This window comes from Scyliorhinus canicula, chromosome 1, assembly GCF_902713615.1.
Source record: "Scyliorhinus canicula chromosome 1, sScyCan1.1, whole genome shotgun sequence".
Taxonomy (NCBI): domain Eukaryota; kingdom Metazoa; phylum Chordata; class Chondrichthyes; order Carcharhiniformes; family Scyliorhinidae; genus Scyliorhinus; species Scyliorhinus canicula.
In genome coordinates, this window is record NC_052146.1 from 294,224,765 (window position 1) to 294,247,979 (window position 23,215).

The following is a 23,215-nucleotide window of genomic DNA, read 5'->3' on the forward strand; positions in this document are numbered from 1 at the left end:
ATGCTGGTCTAGACAGCGAAGCCCACATCCCATCGATGAATTAAAAAATACATTTTAGGTGTATTATCGTGCCAGAACGAAATGTGACACTGAACCACCTTCTAAAGGAGCAATTAGGGGTGGGCAAAAAATGCTGGTGTAGACAGCGAAGCCCACATCCCATCGATGAATCAAAAAATACATTTTAGGCGTATTATCGTGCCAGAACGAAATGTGACACTGAACCGTGATTCTTTTTCCACCATGTTTCAAAATCTCGCATGTGTTGTAGGTAGCAAAAACTAAGCAGAGCTTCATGCACAAGAATCTCTGATCATTTCCCAACAGTGAGGGAATATCCGCTGTTTGAACAGCGTTGTGTGGGATCCTGCTTCCAGGAGAAGATTTTATTGAACTGCGAAGGAAAGGGGTGTGTCTGTGATTCGTACATTCGCCTTGCTCCACGCTTTTCCCAAATTGTTTCTGTACTGTTCCATTTTAGCGTATCACGCACTCTGACACTTGACTGCCTGTCAAGTAGTGCGTTACGTCAGCTCTCTGTTGCACATTTGCTCTTCGTTCAGTTTGTCTGAGCGCAGTGGTCATGCTTGCCACCTGAGTCAGTGGATTATTGGTTCAAGGCCCAACCCAGAAGCTGGACCACAAAGTCACGGCTGACACTTCAGTGCAGCACCGAGGGAGTACTGCGCTGCCAGAGGTACCGTTGTTCACATGAGGCCTCAAACTCAGGCCCCGTCTCCCTCCTCAGGCAAAAGATCCCCGGCACTATTTCGGCGGAGGGCAAAAGAATTATCCCTGGTGCTTCAGCCAATATTTAACATGCAGCCAACCTCACAAAATACAGATGGGTCATTATCACTGTGCTGTGTGTGGGAGCTTGCTGTGCGATGATTGGCTACCGCATGTCCTGCGCTACAACAGTGACAACACTTCATTGGCTGCAAAGCACGTAGCAATGTCCTGAGGTTGTGAAAGGTGCTATAGAAATGCAAGCCCTTGCTTCTTTCTGTTCCAACCTAATTATGTTTTTGGCTTACACGTCATATTTGCTCTCAAGTTTGCAAAGCTGGTAAGTAGTTTCATGACAGCTTGTAAGGTTAATTGTATGGTAACTGTTGTCGACTAGAGTTGCCTCATGTGGTGAATTGCCCAGCCCAGGCTTTGATCTGGAACGGTACAGAGCATTGCGGCAGCAGCATTGCTCAATAGTCATGTGTGAGCTTGCACAGACCATCCATTTTTCAGAATCTCCTTTAGGTGCCTTCTTCCGATCAGGAAGAGTAAGGCTGTTTGTCGGAGGGCTGGGAAAGAATGAAGATAAAATAATGACTCTTGCATCAGACACTGGATGGGCAGAGCGTGGTGGGTCAGTACCTGAGTTGACCTTGTCTGTCCCCTTGGGCACCTAAGGTTCCTGTCTATGCGGCCACCCCAGAAAAGATGAGTTTGGAAGGTTGGTATACACACCAATCTGGCAATGGGCTGACAGAGACACTTCAGAGGGCTGAGGAGAAAATGGGCAACCCACGTTGACGGTTGATGTTTCTCTGACCTCAGGGTTGAGGTATATTATCAGGACGGGGTGTGAGGAGGGAATCTATAATACTAATACTGAGCAGATAAAAAGGAGGAGAGTTTTCCATTTCCCAGCACACACCTCCCACAATTGATCAGCTCAGAATTTTGTATTTTACTGAAACTGAGGCTAAAAATAAAAAAGAAGATGAGATCGGAGGCGTAGGCCGGGATTCTCCAACCCTGCGCTGGGTTGGAGAATCCCCGGGGGGGGGAGGGTAGGCTGCCCATCCAGTGTCTGATGTAAGTATCCCGTCCGCCGCGTGTTTTTCGTGCGCCGGCAGGATTCCCGCCATGCCGGTTGGGGGCCGTTGACAGCGGATGCCCCCTCCCTGCAATTCTTCGGGCCCCGATAGGCCGAGTGGCCAACGAGTTTTGCCGCAGGCATAGAATACTCACCTCACACAGGGTGGGACCTGGCAGGTGAGTATGCGGGGACCGTCTTGGGAGGGGGGGCGGGGAATCCGATCTCGGGGAGGGCCCCCACGGTGGCCTGGCCCACGATCGGGGCCTACCGATTGGAGGGCGGGCTGGTTCCGTGGGGGCCTTCTTTCTTCTGCGCTGGGCCCCTGTAGGGCTCGGCCATATTGCCAGGGGGCCGGCACGGAGAAGGGAACCCCTGCTCATGCGCGGAAATACGCCGGCCATTCCGTGCATGTGCGAACTTGCGCCGGCCCTTCGGCGCCAGCTGGAGCTGTGGGAACCACACCAGCGTCAACCTAGTCCCCTAGAAAGGGGGAGAATTCCTCACTTTCGGGGGCCGTTGACGGCGGAGTGGTTGGGACCGGTTTTCACACTGCCGTGGAGACATAGACCCATTATTGGAGAATCTCGCCCGTAGACTTTATAACTGCAGCTTTTGTTGTTTTTTAAAAATTATTTCATGAGATGTGGGCGTCGATGGCTGGGCCAGCATTTGTTGTCCATCCTTAATTGCTAGGCCATTTGAGAGGGCAAGTTAAGGCATTTCTGTGGAGCCAAACCAGATAAGGACGGCAGATTTCCTTCCCTATAGGGGCATTAGTGATCCAGATGGGTTTTTATGACAATCGATAATGGTTTCAACATCTGCCGCGGTGGGATTCAAAACTAGGCCGCCAAAACCTGGATTTCTGGATTACTAGTCCGATAACGATACCACCATGCCATTGCATCCCAGATATGCATTTGTTCTCAATGTTACCCCCCTTTCATACAATAAAATAATAGACATGGCAGAAACTTCTCCAATATGACATGGAAGCACTGGAGTTAGGCTTCTGACTCTGCTAGGCCACCCCCATGACATCGCTGATGGGGGACTGTACCTGTGCGTCCTCAATTCAGTTTCAACAGCAGGGCTGCAACCTCAGGCTGGGCCTGAGAGAGATCCTCACCCTGGCTCATGTGGGCATTGGGGAGGACAGGGCAGGCATCACATGACTGTCGAGTCTGCACTGACAATAACTATCCCTAATCTCGCGTTAATCCCATTTACCAGCACTTGTCCCATATCCTTGGATGTGATGGTGCCTCAAGTGCTCAACCAAGTTGAGTTCCACAATGAGTTTCACATTCTAACCAGTCTCTGGGTAAGGAAATGTCTCTTGAATTCCTTATTGGACTCATTGGCAAGATGCTGATGTTCAGGGCTCCTAGTTTTGGTTGCCTTCACAGTTTCTCTACCGATACCGTATTGAATATAATGTGAACTCCCGTTAGGTCATCTCTTAACCCTCTTTATTCCAGGGGAATGTCTGAGCCTTTTCAATCTTTCTTGACAGGTATAACCTCTTGAGCGTTGGTATCCTCTTTGTAAATCTACACCTTAGTGTCCAAGGATGCGCACGGTAGCACAGTGGTTCGCACTGTGGCTTCACAGCGCCAGGGTCCCAGGTTCGATTCCCGGCATGGGTCACTGTCTGTGCGGAGTCTGCACGTTCTCCCCGTGACCGCGTGGGTTTCCTCCGGGTGCTCCGGTTTCCTCCTACAGTCCAAAGACGTGCAGGTTAGGTGGATTGGCTGTGCTAAATTGCCCTTAGTGTCCAAAAAAAGATTAGGAGGGGTTATTGGGTTATGGGGATAGGGTGGAAGTGAGGGCCAAAGTAGGTCAGTGCAGACTCGATGGGCCGAATAGCCTCCTTCTGCACTGTATGTTCTATGTTAGGTGGGGTTATGGGGATAGGGCAGGGGCGCTGGCCTGGAGTGGGTGCTCCTTTGAAGGTTGGGTGCAGACGGGCTGAATGGCCCCCTTCTACACTGTAGGGATTCTACGATCACTTAATGAGTGCCATTTGTATCCCAAAACCAAATTTAGATTTTACTGGGCAAAGAAGGGGTTTGAGTAGGAAGCTGTGGTTTGAGTCCTGTGTATTGGAGGGTAGATGGTGTGTTTCAGGTTTTTGAGGATAAACTCATGTGTAAAAACTGGAGAAGCAGCAGGGATGTGGTCACATAAAACACCAAAGTCTCCACTACTCCTGCTTTGAACTGTCTGGCACGCTGCTCTGGGATAAAAGAAAATTAATTAAATTGGAGATATACTATGTGTCGAATGTTTACCGAGGAAGAAAGTAGCCAGGAGCACGGAGGCCCTCGGGAACAGAGCAAATGCCCTTATTTAGGGGAAAGCAGCTGTCTTTTCTAAAATAAAATCTGTAGGGTTTTTGTTTTATTTTCCGACCTGTCTCCTTAACTGAAGTTAATAACAGACTCGGAAGAGATTGTGGACCTGTGCCAAGCTATCCTGGATAAGTATCGAGATGTCCTCCCGGACACAAACCTCCACTTGCTGAAGATGCTCGACGCCGCCATGGACGCCTGCATTCACCTCGCCCGCTGGGAGGACGCCTTGGGTTACGGCGTGAGGACCCTTCAACCCTACCAGTAAGTGGAAAAACTCCCATTGTAATGGTGTCACCTCTGCCTATGTTGGTCTGGGACAGTGTGTGTTTATAGAGCGTGTGCGTGTCTGAGAGAACGCTACAAAGGGGGTGGTTTAGCTCAGTGGGCTGGGCAGCTGGTTAGTGATGTGGAGCGAGGCCAGTAGTGCGGGTTCAATTCCTGTAAAGGGCTGAGGTTACTCATGAAGGCCCCGCCTCCTCAACCTTGCCCCTCGCCTGAGGTGTGGTGATCCTCAGGTTAAATCGCCACCAGTCTGCTCTTCCCCCATCAAAGGGGAAAGCAACCCATGGTGATCCAGGAATATGGCGACTTTCCCTTGACTTGTCCAAGAATGTGTACATCAGTGCCTGCCTCTGTTTCCAATCTCATCAAATCTGGCACTCGCTCGTTTTGAGAATCAAAACCTATTTCAATTTATCTCACTCATAATAAAAACATAGCCCGTGTATTTAATTGGTTTAATAATCCCGTCTCACTCTTTTGGCCCATAAATCTGATTTAACAGTTTCCTGACATTGTTGCCCGTCCCTCGATACACATCTTCCAGGGCTGCTGATCTTGACCATTTTACTGGACCCACAGAAGTGTAACTAAAAGACCACGGCAGAGAAAAACGTCTCTAATTTAATCACCAAATAAAAAATATGTGCACTTCACTGAAGTTTTCCGATTCAAATTAACTCCTTGGAGGTTCTCCAGCCATCAAATCTGTCACCGTATCTTCTCAAAGTTATTCAACTTTCCAACTGCAACAGGCTGTTGAGCCTCTTGAGCCAGCTCCATCGTTCTACTGGATCAACTGTACCTTAACTTCAACGACCCGCCTTGGTTTCGTGATCCTTTATAACTTTACCTAACAGAGATCTATCAATCTCAGGTTTGAAACTTTCAATTGAGAGCGTGCAGAGGCGCTTCACAACGATGAAGAGCCGTAGCTATGAGGATAGATTGAAGAGGTTGGGTCTCTTTCCTTGGAGAAAAGAAAGATGAGGGGAGACTTGACAGAGGTATTCCAGATCCTGAGGGGTATGGACAGGGTAAATATTGAGAAACTTTCCACTCGAGCGCATCAATAACTAGAGGGCACAGATTCAGAATAATGGGCAAAAGGAGTAGGAGGGATGTGGAAAAAGTTTTTTCCCCTCAGAGGGTGGTTGGAGTCTGGAACGAACTTCCTGAGAGGGTGGTGGAGGCAGGTGTGATTGAAGTGTTCAGGAGGAAGACCAATTGCTATCGAAAAAGAAATATTGAACAAAGTTTTGGCGATAAGGCAGGGAAGTGGGATTAGGTACAATGCTCTTTCAGGGAGCCAGCACCAACTCAATTGGCCTGTAAAGTTTCTGTGACTCTGTTGCACATCCTTCTCACCCGCCTCCACCATACCCGCCAGCCTCAACTGCTTTTGGGGCAGAGAGTTCCAGACCTCCGCTATCTTTCATCTGATTCAGTGCATTCCGCCATGATACGAAATTGGAAGAGGCCAATTGGCCCCCTCGAGTGTAGGCTGCAAACGGCACCTCTGGCACTGCAGCCAAGATGTTATGCTTCATGTTTCTGAGAGGACTGTCCGAGTGAGTGGACAGCCCGAGTGTAGGGAATGTCCGAGTGAGGGGACTGTCCGAGGGAGTGGACAGTCCGAGTGAGGGGACTGTCCGAGTGAGGGGACTGTCCGAGGGAGTGGACAGCCCGAGTGTAGGGAATGTTCGAGTGAGGGGACTGTCCGAGTGAGTGGACAGCCCGAGTGAGTGGACAGCCCGAGTGAAGGACAGTCCGAGTGAGGTGACTGTCCGAGTGAAGGACAGTCCGAGTGAAGGACAGTCCGAGTGAAGGGATTGTCCGAGTGAGGGGACTGTCCGAGTGAGTGGATTGTCCGAGTGAGGGGACTGTCCGAGTGAGGGGACTGTCCGAGTGAAGGACAGTCCAAGTGAAGGGATTGTCCGAGTGAGGGGACTGTCCGAGTGAGTGGACTGTCCGAGTGAGTGGACAGCCCGAATGAGAGGACTGTCCGAGTGAGGGGACTGTCCGAGTGAGTGGACTGTCCGAGTGAGTGGACAGCCCGAATGAGAGGACAGTCCGAGTGAGGAGACTGTCCGAGTGAGGGGACAGCCCGAGTGAGAGGACTGCCCGAGTTAGGGGACCGTCCGAGTGAGTGGACCGTCCGAGTGAGGGGACTGTCCGAGTGAGAGGACTGCCCGAGTGAGAGGACTGTCCGAGTGAGGGACTGTCCGAGTGAGAGGACTGTCCGAGTGAGGGGACTGTCCGAGTGAGGAGACTGCCCGAGTGAGAGGACAGTCCGAGTGAGGGGACTGCCCGAGTGAGAGGACTGTCCGAGTGAGGGGACTGTCCGAGTGAGAGGACCGTCCGAGTGAGAGGACTGTCCGAGTGAGAGGACTGTCCGAGTGATAGGATTGTCCGAGTGAGAGGACCGTCCGAGTGAGTGGACCGTCCGAGTGAGTGGACCGTCCGAGTGAGTGGACCATCCGAGTGAGGGGACAGCCCGAGTGAGGGGACAGCCCGAGTGAGAGGACAGCCCGAGTGAGAGGACCGTCCGAGTGAGTGGACCGTCCGAGTGAGTGGAGCGTCCGAGTGAGGGGACTGTCCGAGTGAGGGGACAGCCCGAGTGAGGGGACCGTCCGAGTGAGAGGACTGTCCGAGTGAGGGGACTGTCCGAGTGAGGGGACTGTCCGAGTGAGAGGACTGTCCGAGTGAGGGGACTGTCCGAGTGAGGGGACTGTCCGAGTGAGAGGACTGTCCGAGTGAGGGGACTGTCCGAGTGAGAGGGACTGTCCGAGTGAGAGGACAGCCCGAGTGAGGGGACCTGTCCCGAGTGAGGGGACTGTCCGAGTGAGAGGACTGTCCAAGTGAGGGGACTGTCCGAGTGAGAGGACTGTCCGAGTGAGAGGACTGTCCGAGTGAGAGGACTGTCCGAGTGAGGGGACTGTCCGAGTGAGAGGACAGCCCGAGTGAGAGGGACTGTCCGAGTGAGAGGACTGTCCGAGTGAGAGGACTGTCCGAGTGAGAGGACAGTCCGAGTGAGGGGACCGTCCGAGTGAGGGGACTGTCCGAGTGAGAGGGCCGCCCGAGTAGGAAGGCAGACCGAGTGAGAGGACTGTCCGAGAGAGAGGACTGTCCGAGTGAGAGGACTGTCCGAGTGAGGGGACCGTCCGAGTGAGGGGACTGTCCGAGTGAGAGGACTGTCCGAGTGAGAGGACCGCCCGAGTGAGGGGACTGTCCGAGTGAGGGGACTGTCCGAGTGAGAGGACTGTCCGAGTGAGAGGACCGTCCGAGTGAGAGGACCGTCCGAGTGAGTGGACCGTCCGAGTGAGTGGACCGTCCGAGTGAGTGAGTGAGAGGACTGTCCGAGTGAGAGGACTGTCCGAGTGAGAGGACTGTCCGAGTAGGAAGGCAGACCGAGTGAGAGGACTGTCCGAGTGAGGGGACTGTCCGAGTGAGGGGACTGTCCGAGTGAGGGGACTGTCCGAGTGAGAGGACTGTCCGAGTGAGAGGACTGTCCGAGTAGGAAGGCAGACCGAGTGAGAGGACTGTCCGAGTGAGGGGACTGTCCGAGTGAGAGGACTGTCCGAGTGAGGGGACTGTCCGAGTGAGAGGACCGCCCGAGTGAGGGGACTGTCCGAGAGAGAGGACTGTCCGAGAGAGAGGACTGTCCGAGTGAGGGGACTGTCCGAGTGAGAGGACCGTCCGAGTGAAGGACTGTCCAGTGAGTGGACAGCCGAGTGAGTGGCAGCCCGAAGAGGGGACTGTCCGAGAGAGAGGACTGTCGAGAGAGAGGACTGTCCGAGAGAGAGGACTGTCCGAGAGAGAGGACCGCCCGAGTGAGGGGACTGTCCGAGTGAGAGGACTGCCCGAGTGAGGGCTGTCCGAGTGAGGGGACTGTCCGAGTGAGGGGACTGTCCGAGTGAGGGGACAGTCCGAGTGAGAGGACTGCCCGAGTGAGGGGACTGCCCGAGTGAGGGGACTGTCCTAGTGAGAGGACTGCCCGAGTGAGGGGACTGTCCGAGAGAGAGGACTGTCCGAGAGAGAGGACCGTCCGAGTGAGGGGACCGTCCGAGAGAGAGGACAGCCCGAGAGAGAGGACTGTCCGAGTGAGGGGACTGTCCGAGTGAGGGGACTGTCCGAGAGAGAGGACTGTCCGAGTGAGGGGACTGTCCGAGTGAGGGGACTGTCCGAGTGAGGGGACCGTCCGAGTGAGGGGACCGTCCGAGTGAGGGGACTGTCCGAGTGAGAGGACTGTCCGAGAGAGAGGACTGTCCGAGTGAGGGGACTGTCCGAGAGAGAGGACTGTCCGAGAGAGAGGACTGTCCGAGTGAGAGGACTGTCCGAGTGAGAGGACTGTCCGAGAGAGAGGACAGTCCGAGTGAAGGGATTGTCCGAGTGAGAGGACCGCCCGAGTGAGGGGACTGTCCGAGTGAGAGGACTGTCCGAGAGAGAGGACTGTCCGAGTGAAGGGATTGTCCGAGTGAGAGGACCGCCCGAGTGAGGGGACTGTCCGAGTGAGAGGACTGTCCGAGTGAGAGGACCGCCCGAGTGAGGGGACTGTCCGAGTGAGAGGACTGTCCGAGTGAGAGGACAGCCCGAGTGAGAGGACTGTCCGAGTGAGTGGACTGTCCGAGTGAGAGGACTGTCCGAGTGAGGGGACAGCCCGAGTGAGAGGACTGTCCGAGTGAGTGGACCGTCCGAGTGAGGGGACAGCCCGAGTGAGAGGACCGTCCGAGTGAGAGGATTGTCCGAGTGAGAGGACCGTCCGGATGAGTGGACCGTCCGAGTGAGTGGACCGTCCGAGTGAGTGGACCGCCCGAGTGAGAGGACCGTCCGAGTGAGAGGATTGTCCGAGTGAGGGGACAGCCCGAGTGAGAGGATTGTCCGAGTGAGAGGACCGTCCGAGTGAGAGGACCGTCCGAGTGAGAGGACCGTCCGAGTGAGGGGACAGCCCGAGTGAGGGGACAGTCCGAGTGAGGGGACAGTCCGAGTGAGGGGACCGTCCGAGTGAGAGGATTGTCCGAGTGAGTGGACTGTCCGAGTGAGAGGACTGTCCGAGTGAGAGGACTGTCCGAGTGAGGGGACTGTCCGAGTGAGAGGACTGTCCGAGTGAGGGGACTGTCCGAGTGAGGGGACAGCCCGAGTGAGGGGACTGTCCGAGTGAGAGGACGGTCCGAGTGAGTGGACTGTCCGAGTGAGGGGACAGCCCGAGTGAGGGGACAGTCCGAGTGAGGGGACCGTCCGAGTGAGAGGACGGTCCGAGTGAGTGGACTGTCCGAGTGAGGGGACAGCCCGAGTGAGGGGACAGCCCGAGTGAGAGGACCGCCCGAGTGAGGGGACTGTCTGAGTGAAAGGACCGTCCGAGTGAGAGGACTGTCCAAGTGAGGGGACAGCCCGAGTGAGTGGACAGCCCGAGTGAGAAGACTGTCCGAGTGAGAGGACCGTCCGAGTGAGAGGACCGCCCGAGTGAGAGGACTGTCTGAGTGAGGGGACTGTCTGAGTGAAAGGACCGTCCGAGTGAAAGGGGACCGTCCGAGTGAGTGGACTGTCCGAGTGAGTGGACTGTCCGAGTGAGAGGACCGCCCGAGTGAGAGGACTGTCCAAGTGAGGGGACATCCCGAGTAGGAAGACAGACCGAGTGAGGGGACTGTTCGAGTGAGTGGACAGCCCGAGTGAGTGGACTGTCCGAGTGAGTGGACAGCCCGAGTGAGTGGACAGCCCGAGTGAGGGGACTGTTCGAGTGAGTGGACAGCCCGAGTGAGTGGACAGCCCGAGTGAGTGGACAGCCCGAGTGAGTGGACAGCCCGAGTGAGAGGATTGTCCGAGTGAGAGGACCGTCTGAGTGAGAGGACCGTCCGAGTGAGTGGACCGTCCGAGTGAGTGGACCGTCCGAGTGAGTGGACCGTCCGAGTGAGGGGACCGTCCGAGTGAGAGGACCGTCCGAGTGAGAGGACTGTCCGAGTGAGGGGACAGCCCGAGTGAGGGGACAGTCCGAGTGAGGGGACAGTCCGAGTGAGGGGACCGTCCGAGTGAGAGGACTGTCCGAGTGAGTGGACTGTCCGAGTGAGAGGACTGTCCGAGTGAGAGGACTGTCCGAGTGAGGGGACTGTCCGAGTGAGAGGACCGTCCGAGTGAGGGGACTGTCCGAGTGAGGGGACTGTCCGAGTGAGGGGACTGTCCGAGTGAGGGGACAGCCCGAGTGAGGGGACTGTCCGAGTGAGAGGACTGTCCGAGTGAGTGGACTGTCCGAGTGAGGGGACAGCCCGAGTGAGGGGACAGTCCGAGTGAGGGGACCGTCCGAGTGAGAGGACTGTCCGAGTGAGGGGACTGTCTGAGTGAAAGGACCGTCCGAGTGAAAGGACCGTCCGAGTGAGTGGACTGTCCGAGTGAGTGGACTGTCCGAGTGAGAGGACCGCCCGAGTGAGAGGACTGTCCAAGTGAGGGGACATCCCGAGTAGGAAGACAGACCGAGTGAGGGGACTGTTCGAGTGAGAGGACCGCCCGAGTGAGGGGACAGCCCGAGTGAGTGGACAGCCCGAGTGAGTGGACAGCCCGAGTGAGTGGACAGCCCGAGTGAGTGGGACAGCCCGAGTGAGGGGACTGTTCGAGTGAGTGGACAGCCCGAGTGAGTGGACAGCCCGAGTGAGTGGACAGCCCGAGTGAGTGGACAGCCCGAGTGAGGGGACTGTCCGAGTGAGAGGACAGCCCGAGTGAGGGGACAGCCCGAGTAGGAAGACAGACCGAGTGAGTGGACAGCCTGAGTGAGTGGATTGTCCGAGTGAGGGGACTGTCCGAGTGAGAGGACAGCCCGAGTGAGGGGACAGCCCGAGTTAGTGGACCGTCCGAGTGAGAGGACCGTCCGAGTGAGAGGACTGTCCGAGTGGGAAGACAGACCGAGTGAAGGGACTGCCCGAGTGAGTGGACTGTCCGAGTGAGAGGAACGCCCGAGTGAGAGGACTGTCCGAGTGAGGGGACTGCCCGAGTGAGAGGACAGCCCGAGTGAGGGGACAGCCCGAGTGAGGGGACTGCCCGAGTGAGTGGACAGCCCGAGTGGGAAGACAGACCGAGTGAGTGGACAGCCTGAGTCTGTTGACTGTTGTTGATTAATCCCTGTCTCTCCAAATGCAGATTAATTCTGTGTCTCGGAGTTGATTCCAATAGTTTCCCCACCCTTGAGGTATGACATGCTGACCTGTAGTTTCCTCCCTTATTGAATAATAATACCACATTGGCTATCATCCAGTCCACGGCACCTCTCCTGTGGCCATGGAAGAATTGTAAATTATTGCTAGCGCCCCTGCTATTTCCTCCCTTGCCTCACTCAGCAGCCTGGGATACATTTCATCTGGCCCTGGAGATTTATCTACTTTTGAGCCTGCCTGCTGGACCACTCCAAACCTCTTCTCTGTCTGTGTTAATCTCTTTCATTCTCTCACCCGTCAAAGAGTTTTCAATGCCACAAGTTTCCCTCAAGGTTCACAAAGGGATTGACCTGACCTCTTTTATACAGGCCTGAAGAGATCTCAAACTTGGGGAAATTTAAAACTGAAGCAGGCATTTAAAAAGTGCCTGATGTCACTTTTCCTGGCCGCAGGTTGCAACCCGCCATGTTTATGACATCGCTCAAAGTGGCGGCTGGCGGGAATAGCTGGGATGCAGACATCCGATACCTAACCCAGCGATTCACCTTCAGCGACAACACTTTTGTTTATGCACTGGCTTAACAGAACAAAATGTCCCAAGCCACTTTGCAGGAGTGTTAACAGCACACTCCCACCCTGTGCCACAAAATGAGACTTTGGGGGAAGACCCCTCCCTAACAGCATGGTGTGTGTACCTACACCACATGGACTGCAGCGGTTGAAGAAGGCGGCTCACCACCACCTTCTCGACGGCAATTAGGGACGGGGAGAAAGATGCTGGCCTAACCAGCGACACCCACATCCCGTGAAGGAGTCGGGGGAGGTGGGGGGAGAATGACCAAAAGCTTGGCCAAAGCGATAGATCTTAGAGGAGGAAAGAAAAGTGGCGACATTGATGAAGGGCATTCGAGCCAGAACTTAGGGCCTCAGCAGCTGAACACAGAGCCACCGCTACTGGAGCGATGGAAATTAGGGATGCTCAGGAGGTCAGACATACTCCCTCTCACACAACCCCGAGATTTTGTATTATTCACGATGAAAGTTGAGACAGGGAAAACAAGCAGCCTGTTCCACATGTCAGTACGATTTGTTTTTCTAACATCTCTGAGCTCATATATAGAGACATGAATTTGTCTTTGACTGGAAGCTGACATTGCTCCCACATCTGTATTTAACTGTTATCACAATGACACACAAACAGCAAGTTAAAATGAATCATTCCTTTGCCTTTTTCCTGTGAGCTTCAGTGAAATATATTTAATGTTGTCGGTTCCGGATTATCCAACTGGGAGAATACTGGGAGTCCTTCTCATTTGCAAAAGATGGACTGACGTACAATGAAAAGTTAAATCCAGAGGTCGGTCTGCACTAGAAGCTTCCAGTCAGTTGACGTTGAGTAAATTACTCCAGTAGTGCCAACAATGCTAGACGAACCAGCAATGCAATATTCCAATTCTCCTCTCGCACCCTAGTGTTGAGCTGAGATAGACTTTTGTCTGTTTCCGTAGCTGGTAGTTCCTGGAACAAGTCACTAGTCTGTCACCAGAGGTTTATCCAGCGTGGCTGACCGGGAATCTCTCCCACTCTTACCGGCAGCCATTGACGTGTCTGGAGGGATGTGTAGGCTGACAGTCGACCTGTTTGACTGGAATGCACACACACCTTCCTTGGCCATTAAGCCCTGGGGTGGGATTCAAACCTGGAACTTCTGATCTCAGAGGCAGGGGTGCTAGCCACTGTGCCACAAGACCTCCGAACGCAATATTAGAAAACATACATTTAACTCAATATTCTGTTGCTATATATGAATAACCCCACAAATAGTGATGCATGTGGGCTCCCTTAAATCCAGTTCCACATCCCTTAGGTGTTGATAATATGTTAATTATGTTGTTAAGATACACAGGTGAAGGGCATTATTTAATTAAGTATTTAGAGTACTTACAAAGAGAGACTGTCTACGTTAGCCCCTTGCTGTCTTCCACGCCCGGTGGACAACACCGGGGGCTGGAGTGCCTACTCAGTCCCCAAAATTATCATTTTGATTTGATAAGCTGTCTTAAAGTATTTTGACATAAGTTTTAGTGCCCCCTTTAAGGGGCTATTACTTTGATTTATTAGTTAGCTTGGTAATTTGTCCATTTGATTAGACCGATTTGTTCAAATGAGTATAAAGAGAGACTGGCCTTCCGTGACGGTTAGGCACTGCGGGAGGTGGAGTGTATCACCAGCCTTGGGAAGAACATGTTCATTTAAGTGGATAGGTTTCCTTGGAAAATGTTGCCTTTTTTTTTTACACTTGACCCATTTTTTTGACTGTTGTATCAAAATAGTGTGAATAGTGTGAAGAGAGAGTGCTGGGACACTGTGTTGGCAGGTCAGAAGCAGACATAAGTATTTCTGTGACCTGTGCATAAACCCATGGACAAGAAAAGTATTAGTGACTTTCATAGTACTTGGCCAACTGGGCTGGGATCAACAAAATATCAGGATTTCTTTGTTTGAAAATTTATAGATTAATTAGTTTAGTCTGCTTCTCCGAATCGTCCCTTTAATAATGCCCCAAGAATTCCGTGGCTCAGTGCGTTGCACTCTTTCCTCTGAGTTAGAAAGTTATAGGTCCAAATCTCACTCGAGAGGCTTCAATTCAAAAACCTTGGCTAATAATCCAGCAGTACAGAGGGAGCGCTGCATCGTCTGAGGTGCTATCTTTCAGTAAGATATTAATGGGTCTACATAGAGAGTAGAAGCAAGAAGAGGCCATTTGTCCCTTTGAGCTGCTCCGCCATCCATTATAACAGAATGCTACAGTGCAGAAGAGGCCCTTCGGCCCATCGAGTCTGCACCAACGCATGAAAGGCCCTGACCTGCCCACCTAATCCCACTGGCCAGCACTTGGCCCCTAACCTTGAATGTTATGATGCACCAAGTACTCATCCAGATACTTTTTGAAGGATGTGAGGCATTCCACCCCTCTCACCCTCCCAGGCAGTGCATTCCACACCGTCACCACCCTCTGGGTAAAAAAGATTTTTCTCAAGTCCCCTTAAACCTCCCACCCCTCACTTTGAAGTTGTGTCCCCTAGTAACTGACCCTTCAACTAAGGCGAACAGTTGTTCCCTATCCACCCTGCCCATGTCCCTCATAATCTTGTACACTTCAATCAGGTCAGCCCTCAGTCTTCTCTGCTCCAGAGAAAACAACCCAAGCCTATCCAACCTCTCTTTATAATTCGAATGTTCCATCCCAGGCAACATCCTGGTGAATCTTCACTGCACCCCCTCCAGTGCAATTACATCCTTCCTATAATGTGGCGTCCAGAATTGCACACAGTACTCCAGCTGTGGACTCACCAAAGTTCTGTACAGCTGAATCGTGACCTCCCTGCTTTTGTAATCTATGCCTCAATTGATAAAAGCGAATGTCCAATATGCCTTTTTCACCACCATATTAACCTGTCCTTCTGCCTTCAGAGATCTACGGACAAACACGACAAGGTCCCTTTGTTCTTCGGAACTTCCCAGTGCCAGACCTTTCATAGTATACTTCCTTGTTAAATTACTCCTTCCAAAGTGTATCACCTCCCACTTTTCAAGGTTAAATTCCATCTGCCACTTATCCACCCATCTGACCATCCCGTCTATATCTTCCTGTAACCCAAGACACAACCTCACTGTTACCCACCCGACCAACCTTTGTGCAATCCGCAATGATCATGGCTGATCATCAAGTTCTATACCCTTGACTCCTTCAGCCCCAAGGTCTATATCTAATTTGTTCTTGAAATTACACAACACTTTTGCCTCAACTACGTTCTGCAGTAGCGAATACCACAGATTCACCACTCTTTAGGTGAAAAAATATCTCCTCAGTCCTAAAAGGTTTACTCCTTATCCTCAAACGATGATCCCTAGTCTGGACTCCCCTCAATCGGGAACATTCTTTCTGAATCTATTCGCCTAATCCTGTTAGAATTTTGTAAGTTTCTATGAGATCCCCTCTCGCTCTTCTAAACTCCAATGAACAGAACCCTAACCGACTTAGTCTTCCCTCATATGACAGTCCCACCATCCCAGGAATCAGCCTGGTAAACCTTCGCTGAACTCCCTCCATAGCAAGAACATCCTTCCTCAGATAAGGATACCAAAACTACACACAATTCTCCAGGTGTGGCATCACCGATGCCCTATACCAGTGTTCTTCAAACTCGGGGGTGCGACCAGCGGGTGGGTCGCGGGCGGGTGTCGGGAGAGTCACGGAGCCGTCCTTTGCGGCGCTCCCGATCGTGCAAATCAGCCGCTAAAGTCGGCTTTTAATAATGCCGGCTGCAAGCGGCCTTTAAAATGGCCGCAAACATGTTAAAATAAATTCGGCCGCAGTGTGCAGATCATCGGCATGCATGCGTAGTGCGGCCGCTATTTTTTTAAACAGTTGCAGCTTTTTGTTTTACAAGTTTGGGGGGGGGGGGGGGGGGGGGGGGGGGGGGGGGTTTTATTCATTTTATTCATTTATTTTATTCATTTTTTTTTTCCATTTACTTTATTCATTTTTTTTTACAAGTCCGGGGGGGGTTTATTTATTACAATTTTACGGAAAAAAATGCAGAACTTTGGACAGATGGAGACTCCATACTTTCCGACACCGGAAGGCTTCACCTTCATCCAACAGGTTCCATTGGAGGAGCCAAAGGGACCCAAAACCATTTCCTCCATTTCTATCAGCAGCAAACAAGGTGAGAGAAAATGGTGGGTCGCGAAGGTCGGCCAGGTTCAGTCCCGAAGGTCGGCCGGGTTGGGTCCCGAAGGTTGGCTGGTTGGTAAAAATGGGTCCCCGGAAAAAAAGTGTGAAGAACATTGCCCTATACAATTGCAGTAAAACATCTCTATTCCTATACTCTCGCTTTGAAGGCCAACATACCATTTGCCACCTTTACTGCCTGCTTACCTGCGTACTTACTTTCAGCGACTGATGCATTAGGACACCAAGGTCTCGCTGAGTTTCCACCTCTCTCAATTTACACCCATTCAGATAATAATCTGCCTTCCTATTTTTGCTACCGAAGCGGATAACCTCACATTTATCCACATTATACTGCATCTGCCATGCATTTGTCCACTCACTCAGCCTGTCCAAATCCTGAAGCATCTCTGCATCCTCCTCACAGCTCACCCTCCCACCCAACTTTGTATCACATGCAAATTTGGAGATAATACATTTAGTTCCCTCATCCAAATCATATAATGTGAACAGTTGGGGTCCTGGCACAGATCCCTGTGGTGCACTACCAGCCACTGCCTGCCAATCGGAAAAAGACCCATTTATTTCAACATTCTGCTTCTTGTCTGCTAACCAGCTTTCTATCCATCTCAAAACACTACCCGTAATCCCATGCGCTTTAACTTTATATAGTAATCTACTATGAGAGACTTTGTCGAAAACCTTCTGAAAGTCTAAATAAACCACATCACTGGTTCTCCCTGGTCAACGCTGCTAGTTACATTTTCAAAGAATTCTAGTAGATTTGTCAAGCATAATTTTTCTTTTGTAAATCCATGTTGATATTGTCTGATTACAGCAGTGCTTCCCAAATGCTGTGCAACAAATTCCTTGATAATGGACTCTAGCAACTTCCCTATTACTGACGTCAGGCTCACTGGTCTATAGTTCCCTGTTTCTCTCTACCACCCGTTTTGAATAGCTCACTACCCTCCAATCTGTAGGAACCATTCCAGTGTTCAAAGAATTTTGGAAAATGACCATCAATGGATCTACTTTTTCTAGGGCCACTTCCTTAAGTACTCTGGGATGCAGATTATCAGGCCCTGGAGATTTGTCCACCTTCAATCCCATTAATTTTCCCAAAACCATTTCTTTACTAATACTAATTTCCTTCAGCTCCTCACTAAAATTTGTATTTCTCAGAACTTCTGATACATTATTCATGTTTTCCTTTGTGAAGACAGAAGCAAAGGAGGAATTTAGTTCCTCCGCCATTTATTTGTTCCTTGTTATGAATTCCCCTATTTCTGATTGTAAGGGGCCTACGTTAGTTTTTATCAATCTTATTCTCATTGCATACCTATAGAAACTGTTACAGTCAATTTTTATGTTCCCCGCTAGTTTACTTTCAGATTGTATTTTCCCTTTCTTAATCAATCCCTTTGCTGAATTCTAAACAGCTCCCAAGCCTCAGGTCTATTGTTTATTCTTGCTGATTTGTATGCCACTTCTTTGAATCTAATAGTATCTCTAATTTCCCTTGTAAGCCATGGTTTGGCCACAGTTCCCTTTCTACTCTCGCGCCAAATAGGAATAAATAACTTTCGGAGTTCACCTATTCGTTCCTTGAATGCCTGCCATTGCCTATCCGCTGTCCTTCCTTTCAGTAATGTTTCCCAGTCCATCATAGCCAGCTCATGCCTCATACCATCATAGTTACCTTTATTGAAGTTCAGGACCCTGGTCTCAGAATCAACTACCTCACTATTCACCCTGATCAAGAATTCTACCATATTATGGTCACTCATCCCCAGGGGTTCTTTCACAACTAGATTGCCAATTAATCCTTTCATTGCACAACACCCAGTGCAAGACGGCCTGTTCCCATGTTGGTTCCTCAACATACTGGTCTAGAAAGCCATGCTGTATACACTCCTCCTCTGTTGTACTGTGACTAATTCGAGTCACCCAATCTATATGCAGATTAAAGATATTAAAGTGAGGCCCTGTTTGTCCTCTCTGGTGAATGTGAATGATACCATGGCACTTTGTTGAAGAGAAGACCAGTGTACAGGCCAATATTTATCCCTTAACCAAGATTACCAAAGAAGTGGGCAGCACGGTAGCACAAGTGGTTAGCACTGTGACTTCACATCGCCAGGGTCCCAGGTTCGATTCCCCGTTGGGACACTGTCTGTGCAGAGTCTGCACGTTCTCCCCGTGGGTTTCTGCCGGGCGCTCTGGTTTCCTCCCACAGTCCAAAGACATGCAGGTTAGGTGGATTGGCCATGATCAGTTGCCCTTAGTGACCAAAAGAGGTTCGGAGGGGTTATTGGGTTACGGGGATAGGGTGGAAGTGAGGGCTTTAGTGGGTCGGTGCAGACTCGATTGGCCGAATGGCCTCCTTCTGCACTGTATGTTCTATATTCTAAGACATGTGGAACAAGCAGATATGGTTATCATCGTCTTACTCTTTATGGGAAACTTGCTGTGCATATTATTTGCATTACAACAATGACTACACTTCAGATGTCTTGTGATGATGTCCCAGATGACCATAGGCTGCTTTCCCCTTTGACGGAGATAGATAACTGGTGATAACTTAACCTGAGGATCACCACACCTCAGGTGAGGGACAAGGTTGAGAAGTGGGCGGGGGGGGGGGGGGGGGGGGGGGGGGGGCTTCATGAATAAACTCAGCCGATACGGGAATTGAACCTGCGCTGTTGGTGTCGCTCTGTGTCACAAACCAGCTGTCCAGACAACTGAGCTAAACCAGCTCACACTTCAAAAGTACTTCACTGGCTGTAAAATACGTTGGGACATCCATTGTATGGTGATGGCATGGTTGTTTTATAATCACCGACTGACCATTTGGAGTCTCATTAATATATAAGTGAATGTTAGAGTCAGGTGACCTCAGATTGACTGAAGAGCTGGAAGAGAGAGGTTGCTTGTGCGTGAACATTCTGTTATTCATCTGTTATTTTGTAGAGAGTTGACCCACAGTTAATGTTAACAAATCTTTTATAGCTTTAGCTACAAGTATTCTTGTGATATAAATCAGGCCATCCGACAAGGACATTGCACAAAGGTTGTGAAAGCTACTATAAAAAAGTCTTTTCTTTTGAATGTACAAAGCCTCAGCCAAGCTGTTATGACTGGTTAAAGAGAGGCGACACTGTTGCTCCTGTCACCTCCTTGATCAGTGAGTTTAGTATGTTGAAGTTGGCAGCTTTCTCTGTCAACTTGCTCCAAGTCATTAACAACCTTGGTGACTAACATCAGAGGCAAATGAAGCGACGATATTTTAAAATAACATATGCCTTATCCTTTGCCACCGAAGCAATTCATTGGCTCTGGATTCCTTCCAAAGAGTTGACTTTTGACATTGAAGTGTTCATTAAGCCCTCTCTGCGCTGTACAATGGGTTAATCTTAAACCCCTGAGATGAAATAAAAATGCAATTTTTGTTTCCCCCCCCGGTGACACTTGACATTTAAATTCTATTTCTCTCCTTCGGCTTACCTCCTGCTGTCTAATCGCTCTCTATCTCGCTGTCCCCTCTCCGCCTCCCTCCTTCTCCCTCTCGCACACACACATATCTGGACATATTTGGGTCTCAAACATCATATTATAAGGAGGAGATACTGGAGTCGATGCAGTGATCTGAGCCAGGAGTGTCGACCTTAATCAACCAAAACAAGTACAAGATATTGAGGAGTTTCAGATGTACATTGTGCCCAGTGTAATTCTGTGTTTCCCAGTCCGTGCTGGTTTAAGGAGCATCAAGCTGGGCGCGGGCCCCCCCCAAAATTGACCACTCTGCACGGTTCACTTCATCACCATGTCGAGTTTCCAATAATTGTGCTGGTTTCTGGGTCCTTGAAGAGGCTCTTCAGATTAAGGGTCAGATTTTCGCGTAGTCAGGTCGTAGCCACTTTAATAATGCCAGGCGGAAACCGATCCAGGGTATTCCACTCCTGTTTCCGATAGTTTTCACCAGTGCTGCCTACCTGTACAATGCGTTCCCGACCTGGCCAACTCCACTGCGGAGGCATCTCTGGAGTCCCCCCCCCCCCCCCAAAAGAGGTATAATCCAGATTCAAGAACCCTTTAACCCTTTGAAGGGTAAGATCAAAAAGTCTTACTCAGGCTCCCCCAACCTCTCCCCGTAGCTCCTCATACCCTCCATACCAATTCAATGGCATTCAGAAATGTTTTTGAAAAAAGTGTCGATCAGACAAACCATTAAAGTATCAAGAACAGGGCCGGGATTCTCCCCGGCGGGGCAGGGGGTCCCAATAGCAGTGGCGCCAAACACTCCGAATTCTCCGCACCTTTAGGGGCTAGGCCCGCGCCGGAGTGGTTGGTGCCACGACGACTGGCGTCAAAACTGGCGGCCAACGGCCTTTGACGCCCGGTGCCGGGCTGGCCGAAAGGACTTAGCCAGTTCGTGCATGCGCCGGTGCGGCAGCGGCCACTGACGTCACCACCGGCGCATACGCGGTAGGGGGGGTTTCTTCCACTTCCGCCATGGTGGAGGCCGTGGCGGTGGTGGAAGAAAAGGAGTGCCCCCACGGCACTGGCCGGCCCGCCTGGTGGGCCCCGATCGCGGGCCAGGCCACCGTGGGGGCACCCCGTGCCCCCCCCCCCCCAGGACCCCGGGGGCCTGCTCGCGCCGCCAATCCCGCCGGCACCAGAGGTGCTCCAATTCCCACCGGCGGGAGAGGCCTGTCAGAGGGTGGCAGAGAATTCCGGCCACGGGGGGGGGGGGCAGGATTTATGCCGGCCCCGGGCGATTCTCCGACCCTGCGGGGGGGGTCGGAGAATTCCCCCCCAGAAGTTTCAATCTTGTCCACATAGAGCTTGAGACATTGGCAAAAGAGATCGCAGAAACAAAAAAGTTATTGTAATTACTTAAATATATCAGTTAGGCAAAGTTGAACAAGTCACTTCACTTGTCAATGTGCTCCTGCTTTTTTTTTCTGAAAATATTTTATTGAGGCATTTATAATTTTAACAATTTTAAACATCATCAGGTTTCAACAAGAACAACACTGAGCTCCTGCTTTTATTGGTCTGGGCTCTAAGCCAAGCATGTTAACAAGCGGTTTAAACTCTTTCAACCAGCGCCCAGAATTTCAGTGAACTCCATTTGAGAGAGATCGTCAGCCAACTTGTTCTGGAGCCTAAAATTTAAACTGCTTGAATGCGGAATCACACCCCAGTAATCAACCTATGTTGGCTATTTTTGTCTCTCTATTGTTTTTTTTACCCCAGGCAACCTGGTCATATGATCATTTACTGGAAGCCAGATGCTTCACCAGAAATCATACCCAAGAGACACCTAGGGCGCGATTCTCCGCTCCCCACGCCGGGTGGGAGAATCGCGGGAGGGCCGGGCGACTCATTTCACCCCCCCCCCCCGGCACCCCCCGCGATTCTCCCACCCCCCGCTCGGAAGAATCGCTGCTCGCCGTTTGTCATGGCGACCGGCGATTCTGCGACCCGGATGGACCGAGCGGCCTGCCGTTCGCGACCGTTTCATGACGGCGGCAACCACACCTGGTCGCTGCCGTCGTGAACATGGCGCCAAAAGCCCCTTTGAAGCTTGTGGGGGGGCGGAGAGGGGAGTGAGCACCACGGCTGTGCTCGGGAGGGGACTGGCCCGCGATCGGTGCCCACCGATCGTCGGGCCGGCGTCTCAAAGCGACACACTCTTTCCCCCCCCCGCCGCCCTGCAAGATCAAGCCGCCATGTCTTGCGGGATGGCTGAAGGGGAAGACGGCCACCACGCATGTGCGTGTTTGAGCTGTCAGCCGCCGTGACGTCAGCCGCACATGCGCGTGTTGGAGCCGGCCAACCTGTGCATGCGCGGCTGACGTCACTTCGACGCGGCGGCCGCGTCAATGCCCGGCCGCTGAGAATAACGGAGCTCCGCTCCTAGTCCCCCGGGTGGGGGTGAATACGGTGAGAGGAGAGGCCTCCGAGGCCGTTGTGAAACTCAGCCTGAGTTACACGACGGCCTTCCCGATTTTTCCCGGGAGTGGAGAATTCCGCCCCTAGTTCTTAAAGAGACCATCATCCCAACACAAAACCTAGGTTTCCCCCCCATCTCACTACTTTGTCTTGTCTATTATCCTTCTTGATCTTGTGGCATCTCATACTCTGGGAATTGGTCCTTTAATATAGTTTTGTAATAGTAACAAAAACGATAGATATTATTGGGGCGACACATTAGTGGAATTTAATGCCACGGTGGGGATATATTTAAATAGTGGAGAGTGTGTCAGGAGGGGCGTCCGCCACCTTCCTACCTCTTCCTTGATGAATGCTCAGTTAAGGGCCTCATCCCGATGCCAGTGGTGGTAACCCAATGGTGGACGGCAGACTCGTAATGCTGAAAAGCAACCCCTGTTGGGGTGTCTTTCGGGCATCCAGGGGGCACTCCCTCATGTAAAAGCACTCATACCTGATCGAGGGACGTGCCATTGGGACGGCTGAGCTGCTGAGAGCCTGCTGCTGACTCCTCTACTCCCACACATCCCCCCCCCCCCCCCCCCGACCTGCATCATCCCCACCTCTCCAATCACCACTCATCTCTGCATGGGCCCCTCAGCAGCCTGTGACCTTGAATAGTGTAGTACGGTCATCAGCTACCACCTCCCCTGTCGCCCTGCTGAGCAATGAAGAGCTGCTGGCATAGTGGTATTGCTGCTGGAGTGGTAATCCAGAGAGCCAGGGTAATGATTTGGGGACCCAGGTTCGAATCCCACGTGGCAGGTGGTGGAATTTAAACTCAACAAAATATCTGGAATTCAAGGATGACCATGAAACCATTGTCGATTGTTGTAAAAACCCATCTGGTAATGTGCTTTCGGGAAGGAAAGCCGCC

At 51.7% G+C, this 23,215-nt stretch overlaps 1 protein-coding gene across 3 annotated transcripts in view; it reads left to right on the forward strand.

The window, feature by feature from the left end:
• smyd3 (SET and MYND domain containing 3) overlaps positions 1 to 23,215 on the forward strand; it is an 894,585-nt gene that overhangs the window by 794,945 nt on the left and 76,425 nt on the right. For all 3 annotated transcript variants that reach the window (XM_038815506.1, XM_038815488.1, XM_038815496.1), the window contains one exon: positions 4,266 to 4,440. In XM_038815506.1, the coding sequence (XP_038671434.1) occupies positions 4,266 to 4,440 (175 nt within the window). The remainder of the gene's footprint in view (positions 1 to 4,265; positions 4,441 to 23,215) is intronic.